Source organism: Coregonus lavaretus (assembly GCF_964263955.1).
Source record: "Coregonus lavaretus genome assembly, chromosome: 17".
NCBI classification, from domain to species: domain Eukaryota; kingdom Metazoa; phylum Chordata; class Actinopteri; order Salmoniformes; family Salmonidae; genus Coregonus; species Coregonus lavaretus.
The window spans coordinates 3027993-3037550 of NC_140004.1; the positions used below are offsets into that span (position 1 = coordinate 3027993).

At 44.4% G+C, this 9558-nt stretch overlaps 1 protein-coding gene across 1 annotated transcript; it reads left to right on the top strand.

Annotated features, from left to right (window-relative positions):
• The first annotated feature begins 3300 nt into the window (after positions 1-3300).
• Positions 3301-8730, top strand: LOC311144531 (RNA-binding protein MEX3B-like). Its single transcript, XM_084180557.1, has 2 exons — positions 3301-4045; positions 5032-8730. Exons 1-2 carry the CDS (start codon positions 3520-3522, stop codon positions 6309-6311), a joined length of 1806 nt encoding a protein of 601 aa, XP_084036683.1. The 5' UTR covers positions 3301-3519; the 3' UTR covers positions 6312-8730.
• Positions 8731-9558: the final 828 nt, after the last annotated feature.

Sequence of the window (9558 nt, forward strand, 5' to 3'; positions counted from 1 at the left end):
TTTTTAAAATTATACAGTGAATTGATATTTGTTTAATGATTTAAATAATATATTGTTTGTATTTTCAATAAATGTATGTTTAAGTAACTTTAAACTATATATTTATGTCATTTTTAATGCTTTGAACACACCGACTGCATCATTGTGCAAAATAGTATGCAGCATCATCTAGATATGTGTGCAACAAAAGTTCAACATTCACCTTCTGCTACCATTTGCATCATTGCGTTTTGGTACACCAGAAGTACATTCATTTCCAATGGAACGCTGTGTTTGCCATGCAACATTGCGTTGCAGAGGCAGTTGCAGTGCGTTCTGTTTGGTGCATATGTTGGATTTATCGAACGTATGCGTCAAACTGTATGTGTAAACGGGATGACAGAAATGGTAGCAGAAGGTGAATGTTGAACTTTTGTTGCACACATATCTAGATGATGATGCATACTATTTATCGCAATGACGCAGTCGGTGTGTTCAAAGCCTATGTGTGCAACAAAAGTTCAACATTCACCCTCTGCTACCATTTCTGTCAACCCGTTTACACATACAGTTTGACAAACATGTTCGAAAAATCCAACATATGCACAATCCACACCTCTGCAACGCAATGCTGCAAGGCAAACGCAGCGTTCCATTGGAAATGAATGTACTTCTGGTGTACCAAAACGCAAAAACACAGTCGGTGTGTTCGAAGCGTAAGGCTTTGAACACACCAACTGCATCATTGTGCAAAATAGTATGTAGGATCATCTAGATACAGTTGAAGTCGGAAGTTTACATACACTTAGGTTGGAGTCATTAAAACTGTTTTTTCAACCAAATTTCCAACAATTGTTTACAGACAGATTATTTCACTTATAATTCACTGTATCACAATTCCAGTGGGCCAGAAGTTTACATACACTAAGTTGACTGTGCCTTTAAACAGCTTGGAAAATTCCAGAAAATGATGTCATGGCTTTAGAAGCTTCTGATAGGCTAATTGACATCATTTGAGTCAATTGGAGGTGTACCTGTGGATGTATTTCAAGGCCTACCTTCAAACTCAGTGCCTCTTTGCCTGACATCATGGGAAAATCAAAATAAATCAGCCAAGACCTCAGAAAAACAATTGTAGACCTCCACAAGTTTGGTTCATACTTGGGAGCAATTTCCAAACGCCTGAAGGTACCACATTCATCTGTACAAACAATAATACGCAAGTATAAACACCATGGGACCACGCAGACGTCATACCGCTCAGGAAGGAGACGCGTTCTGTCTCCTAGAGATTAACGTACTTTCGTGCAAAAAGTGCAAATCAATCCCAGAACAACAGCAAAGGACCTTGTGAAGATGCTGGAGGAAAAAGGTACATAAGTATCTATATCCACAGTAAAGCGAGTCCTATATCGACATAACCTGAAAGGCCGCTCAGCAAGGAAAAAGCCACTGCTCCAAAACCGCCATAAAAAAGCCAGACTACGGTTTGCAACTGCACATGGGGACAAAGATCATACTTTTTGGAGAATTGTCCTCTGGTCTGATGAACAAAAATAGAACTGTTTGGCCATAATGACCATCGTTATGTTTGGAGGAAAAAGGGGGGTGCTTGCAAGCCGAAGAACAGCATCCTAACCGTGAAGCACGGGGGTGGCAGCATCATGCTGTGGGGGTGCTTTGCTGCAGGAGGGACTAGTGCACTTCACAAAATAGATGTCATTATGAGAAAGGAAAATTATGTGGATATATTGAAGCAACATCTCAAGACATCAGAAAGGAAATTAAAGCTTGGTCGCAAATGGGTCTTCCAAATGGACAATGACCCCAAGCATACTTCCAAAGTTGTGGCAAAATGGCTTAAGGACAACAAAGTCAAGGTATTGGAGTGGCCATCACAAAGCCCTGACCTCAATCCTATAGAAAATGTGTGGGCAGAACTGAAAAAGTGTGTGCGAGCAAGGAGGCCAACAAACCTGACTCAGTTACACCAGCTCTGTCAGGAGGAATGGGCCAACATTCACCCAACTTATTGTGGGAAGCTTGTGGAAGGCTACCTGAAGCGCTTGACCCAAGTTAAACAATTTAAAAGCAATGCTACCAAATACTTGTGGTCCTCTGTAGCTCAGCTGGTAGAGCATGACGCTTGTAAGGCCAGGGTAGTGGGTTCGATCCCCGGGACCACCCATACACAAAAATGTATGCACGCGTGACTGTAAGTTGCTTTGGATAAAAGTGTCTGCTAAATGGCATATTATTTATTTACTAATTTAGTGTATGTAAACTTCTGACCCACTCGGAATGTGATAAAAGAAATAAAATCTGAAATAAATCATTCTCTCTACTATTATTCTGACATTTCACATTCTTAAAATAAAGTGGTGATCCTAACTGACCTAAGGAATTGTGAAAACTGAGTTTAAATGTATTTGGCTAAGGTGCATGTAAACTTCCGACTTCAACTGTATGTGTGCAACACAAGTTCAACATTCACCTTCTGCTACCATTTCTGTCAACCCGTTTACGCTTTGAACACATGTTTTGCGTTTTCGATTGTGTTTTTGCGTTTTGGTACACCAGAAGTACATTCATTTCCAATGGAACGCTGCGTTTGCCTTGCAGCATTGCGTTGCAGTGCGTTCTGTGTGGTGCATATGTTGGATTTATCGAACAAATGCGTCAAACTGTATGCGTAAACGGGTTGACAGAAATGGTAGCAGTTGAAATGTTGTTGCACACATATCTAGATGATGCTGCATACTAGCAATGACACAGTTGGTGTGTTCAAAGCGTTACACATACAGTTTGAGGTCAATGAGACTGTCGGATTTGGTTAACAAGAACTGTAATGGCTTATTTGCTTCTTGTGGCTTATTTGATCAAATAGAAGTTTCGTAATGATTAGGTTGTTATGAGTGTACTGATATAAGCAGGACATGTGACACCCCGGTAACTTTGACAAAAACCAATGTATTGGAGTTGTGTCTGGTTGTCACTAGTTACGACAGCCACAAAGTCATAAACCCCGCCCATTTCTACAATTTATCGTCTTACATTTTTTATTTTAAACCCAACGTAAACCTTATACCTAACACTAACCTAAAATTAGGACCAAAAAGCAAATGTTTGTTTTCATGAATTTTTACGATATAGCCAATTAAGACTTTGTGGCTGTGGTGTAGTAACTAGTGGATACCCTTGTGCCCTTTGTTCACACGCGTATCTGCCCTCTCATTGGCTAGAATCGTCCCACCTGATAGTGCCTCCTCCCGACATTTATTTTCATTGTTAGAGCGGACACTACAGTATCTGGTCAAAATAATGTATAATCTATGTCTAGGTTCACAATGCTGCTCATGGAGAGAGACAAAGGAGGGAAGGGTGCATGAAGACAAGACTAAACACAACATCCAACTGGCGCGGGCGCTACTTTTAATAATAACCTCTTCTTAAATTGATAATTACAGACCACATTGACTTAACTATTGCACCGTGTGGTAATCATTTAGTTATAGATCACATCGTTGGAAGAGTTTTACAATGCCCAGTATTACAGCTGAGTCGGCGATCCCGACACTAGCTGTGCATGCATTCGCCTGCATAGGCCTCGAGGACCACGGCAGCCGGACAGAACAACCCGAGACCCCCTTTCATCCACTCCCGGTCTCTCATTTCAATGTACTTGGTGCGGTGCTGGACCTGCAGCCTATACCGCGCCACCAACGAACACCGACGGAAGAGGAGGACGAGGAAAGAGACGATTATGAAGATTTGCTGGAGGAGGATGATTCCAACAACACGCTGCTCGTACAGGCCCAAGTCTCAGGACTAGGCTCGATTATGCTACCTGGAATGGAGACGCCCGAGACACTCTTACTGTACAATGATGAGCTTGATGATGGCACGCTACAACAGCCTACTGGAATGATTATTTTGTCGTCTGAGTACGGAGAACCTGGCTATGAAGTTGAGACATCGCTGCTCATGCGGAGGGAGAGCGTGAATACAACAGAGTGTGTGTTGGTGCCCAGCTCAGAACATGTTGCCGAGATTGTCGGTAGACAGGGTGAGTAGCTAAACTAGTTATCTAGAAAACTAGCTAGTAGTAAAAAACTACATTTAGACAGATGTGTGTTCGATGCTAGCTTGGTTTATCTGGAGGTGTATTGTATGTATGCTGCCAGTTGTGGTCATTGACGTTGTTCAGTGCAATGTAACGTTACTGGGAACAAACTTCTGGCTATAGCTCATGTAGCAAGCTAGCATGAGTTAACTAGGTAACCCTTTAAATCCACACGTACAAGTTGGCGAAGTAAATATATTGATTATATTTCTCTCTAGCCGTGTGATGAGGGCACAATTTGTTTGCAAGTTGGCGAGCTATCTACCTAACTGCATTTAGCTTATTTCATGGCATGCTAATTAGCTAGCTTTGTCCAGCTAGTACCAAAATGATAGCTTACATTTACATTTTTGTCATTTAGCAGACGCTCTTATCCAGAGCGATTTACAGTTAGTGAGTGCATACATATTTTTGTCTTTGTTGACACCATGCCACATCAACTAAGAAGCTAAAGCCGGTGTAGCTATTCATATACCCCGATTTTGGTTTGCTGTCTTTTCACAGATGGGGTAGACTTTAGATCCTCATAACTTTTTGTGTGGACTGGACTGCCACAGAACGTGTGTTTGGCGAATAGTTTTCATGTCTGCCTCTGTAAACGTGGGGGATGGTGGACTTGAACTGTTGTTGTCAAAACGTTGAGGAAAGCGGAAATGACAAGATGGTATAAAGTTGGACTTTCATCTACAGCGAGACATCTCTAGAAACAACTGCTAGCAATGAATTATTATCATTATCATTATCTCTGATTTCACAATACAGTAAGTAATCAAGATTGTAACTAATTATAAGGATACAGATTCAAATCAAATGTTATTTGTCACATGCTTCGTAGACAATGGGTGTAGACTAACAGCAAAATTATTCTCAAACTAATGCCTGAGATTCTCGACTAACATTTGTCTTGTCTGTTTTTTTTTCTTTCTCAGGTTGCAAGATCAAGGCATTGCGAGCAAAGACCAACACCTACATCAAGACCCCAGTGCGAGGGGAGCAGCCGATGTTTGTGGTGACAGGGCGGAAGGAGGATGTGTCCATGGCAAAGAGGGAGATCCTCTCGGCAGCTGAGCACTTCTCTCTCATCCGAGCCTCCCGGAACAAGGCAGGTCCGTTGGCAGCATCAGGGTCAGGGCTGCCTGGTGCACCTTCCCTACCTGGCCAGACCACCATCCAGGTGCGTGTACCCTACCGCGTGGTGGGACTGGTGGTCGGGCCGAAGGGGTCGACCATCAAGCGCATCCAACAGCAGACACATACTTACATTGTCACACCGAGCCGAGACAAAGAGCCCGTGTTTGAGGTGACGGGCATGCCCGAGAATGTGGACCGAGCGCGAGAGGAGATCGAGACCCACATCGCCATGCGCACGGGCAACTGTGTCGAGATTCCAGGAGACGAGAACGACTTCCACTACAATGGCACCGATGTCAGCTTCGAGGTGGGTGGCTGTGGGGCGTGGCTGCAATCGACCGCCGCTGCACCTGCCGGTGCCCAGCGCACCACCAATTGTAACAACAGCGTGCGCATGACAGCCAACTACCGCAATGACAGCTCCAGCTCTCTAGGCAGCGGCTCCACTGACTCCTACCACGGCGGAGGGGGGAACCGCATGGCCGACTTCAGCCCCACCAGCCCCTTCAACGCCAACAGTAACAACAACAACAATGGTGGAGCCAGCTTCTGGTTTGGGGAGACTCTGCTCCCCCTGGCAGCTGAGGAGCTGGCAGCACTGGGATCTCCTGGGTTTGACCCTCTGGCAGTCACTACAGCCGTTCCTGCACCGCAGCCACAGGTGGTGTGGAGCACCTTGGAACAGTGCGTCCAGCTGTTAGATGGCCGCCAGGCCCCTGTCCGAGACAGCCAGCCCGGCACGCCTCGCCTCTCCCCTACCTTCCAAGAAGCCTTGGAACACCCCATGGCCCAGCGGGTCCACAGGGTTCCCTTCAGCGCCTCAGAGTCTCAAAAGTTTCCTGTCTACGGCCCCGCCTTCTCGACCTCCAGTGACAGTACCAGCTCTCCGCCAGACTCGTGCCGCGGACGCCAGGTATGCATCCGCTGCCTGGAGAGTGAGATTATCGCAGCCCTGGTGCCCTGCGGACACAACCTCTTCTGCATAGAATGTGCCAACCGAATCTGCCAGGGCCCAGAGGCTGTCTGCCCTGTGTGTCAGGCACCAGTCACCCAGGCCATACGGCTGCGCAACATGTGAGCCTGCCCTGAGCAATGACTGGGTGAGGTGGGGGATAGTAGCCCGCGAAGTAGCATTAGGATTCCTTTAAATTGTTTTTATTTTGACATGTTAATAATCTTCCTACCTTTTTTTAATCTAATGTATCACATTTTGGGGGATGACTGTTAAAATAGCTGAGGTGGTCAACTGTCTTTGATTCAAGGTTTAAGTTGGCCGTAACATTTTATTATAAAAGGTTTTACCCCTTTTATTTAGCTGCTTTTAAACAATTAAATTCTTGCCCTCGCCTGTCATTAGCAGTGCTTACAGACAGGAAGTACCAAGATGTGCTACTTCAGTACTGCCATGCTTTCCATTGCAACTTAAAAACATTATCTGTTTACAGTAACTCGTGCCTAATTCCACTTAAGTAATCGAAACTTACAACTGGTTTTGTGGGCACACAGTGTTACCATAGAACTATAGAAAAGGCCTATGGCCTTTTTAGAAAGCATGTATTTTATTGAACACTATAACTTGACCCAGAACTTATGCTTAAGGAGGTCAGACTGACAAAGGACAAGTCATAGATGCATTCAGGTAGTGACCTGATCTTCCAATGGGGTGTGGTCATGTGGTCAACTCATGCTCCTATGTAGGTGGTTGGGCTCCTGACATTCCAGCCATATTATCCAGTATTCTTTGCCCCACATATGGGGAGTTAGACAGACAAGTGCATAGAGCAGTCACCTACATTGAACTTAACTAGCTTACATCTTCCGTAATGCATTATTGGACTAACGGCCTCCTCTGACTCTGTGAAACAACCTCTTTATTTGAGCTGCCTTCTCATGTTTTAGGTTTGTCAAATGCCCAAGCACAGAGCCCATCTCCTAGCTTCTCTGCTGACAGATGAGACCTAGTATTCCCCCTGCTGTCATCCTCTCACCCCTTTTCCCATCCGCTATAGTCTGCGTTTGCACAGGCAGCCCAATTCTGATCTTTTTCATCTAATTGGTCTTTTGACCAATCAGAGCAGCTCTTTTGCCAATAATTGGGCAAAAGTTCAGAATTGGGCTGCCTCTGTAAACGCAGCCATAGAGACATGCAGCTCAGATGTGTTGAATTCTATCTAACCACTGGGAAATACATCAGTCCTCAACCTCTCACACACAGTGCATTCGGAAAGTACTCAGACCCCTTGACGTTTTCCACATTCTGCCTTATTCTAAAATTGTTTAAATTGTTTGTTCCCCCTCGTCAATCTACACACAATACCCCATAATGACAAAGCAAAAAGAGGTTTTTAGAAATGTTAGCTAATTTATTAACAATACAAAAAACTGAAATCACATTCACATAAGCATTCAGACCCTTTACTCAGTGCATTGTTGAAGCACCTTTGGCAGCGATTACAGCATCGAGTCTTCTTGGGTATGACGCTACAAGCTTGGCACACCTGTTTCTCCTATTCTTCTCTGCAGATCCTCTCAAGCTCTGTCAGGTTGGATGGGGAGCGTCGCTGCACAGCTATTTTCAGGTCTCTCCAGAGATGTTAGATCGGGTTCAAGTCCAGGCTCTGGCTGGGCCACTCAAGGACATTCAGAGACTTGTCCCGAAGCCACTCCTGCGTTGTCCTGGCTGTGTGCTTAGGGTCGTTGTCCTGTTGAAAGGTGAACCTTCGTCCTGAGCGCTCTGGAGCAGGTTTTCATCAAGGATCTCTGTACTTTGCTCCTTTCATCTTTCCCTCAATCCTGACTAGTCTCCCAGTCCCTGCTGCTGAAAAACAACCCCACAGCATGATGCTTCCACCACCATGCTTCACCGTTAAGATGGTGCCAGGTTTTCTCCAGACGTGATGCTTGGCATTCAGACCAAAGAGTTCAGTCTCGGTTTCATCAGACCAGAGAATCTTGTTTCTCATGGTCTGAGAGTCCTTTCGGTGCCTTTCGGCAAACTCCAAGCGGGCTGTCATATGCTTTTAAATGAGGAGTGGCTTCCGGCTGGCCACTCTACCATAAAGGCCTGATTGGTGGTGTGCTGCAGAAATGGTTGTCCTTCTGGAAGGTTCTCCCATCTCCACAGAGGAACTCTGGAGCTCTGCCAGAGTGCCTTGACCAATCCTGTCTCTGAGCTCTACAGACAATTCCTTCGACCTCATGGCTTGGTTTTTGCTCTGACATGCACTGTCAACTGTGGGAACTTATATAGACAGATGTTTGCCTTTCCAAATCATGTCCAATCAATTGAATTTACCACAGGTGGACTCCAATCAAGTTGTAGAAACATCTCAAGGATGATTAATTGAAACAGGATGCACCTGAGCTTAATTTAGAGTCTCACAGCAAAGGGTCTGAATAATTATGTAAATAAGGTATTTGTGTTCTTGTTTTTTTATACATTTGCAAACATTTCTAAAAACCAGTTTTCGCTTTGTCGTTATGGGGTATTGTGTGTAGATTTGATGGGGGGGGGGGATTTAATCCATTTTAGAATAAGGCTGTAACATAACAATGTGGAAAAAGTAAAGGGGTCGGAATACTTTCCGAATGCATTGTGTATGTATGTGTACACACACACAGTACCAGTCAAAAGTTTGGACACACCTACTCATTCAAGGGTTTTTCATTATTTTTACTATTTTCTACATTGTAGAATAATAGTGAAGACAAACTATGAAATAACACATGGAATCATGTAGTAACCAAAAAAGTGTTAAACAAATCAAAATATATTTTATTTTTTAGATTCTTCAAAGTAGCTGCCTTTGCCAGCTTTGCACACTCTTGGCATTCTCTTAACCAGCTTCACCTGGAATGCTTTTCCAACAGTTGATGGATTTCCCACATATGCTGAGCACTTGTTGGCTGCTTTTCCTTCAGTCTGTGGTCCGACTCATCCCAAACCATCTCAATTGGATTGAGGTCGGGTGATTGTGTCAGGTAATCTGATGCAGCACTCCATCACTCTCCTTCTTTGTCAAATAGCCCTTACACAGCCTGAAGGTGTGTTGGGTCATTGTCCTGTTGAAAAACAAATGATAGTCCCACTAAGCACAAACCAGATGGGATGGCTTATCGCTGCAGAATGCTGTGGTAGCCATGCTGGTTAAGTGTGCCTTGAATTCTAAATAAATCACTTAGTGTCACCAGCAAAGCACCATCACCTCCATGCTTCACGGTAGGAACCACACATGCAGAGATAATCCGTTCACCTACTCTGCGTCTCACAAAGACACGGCGGTTGGAACCAAACGTTTCAAATTTGGATTCATCAGACCAAAGGA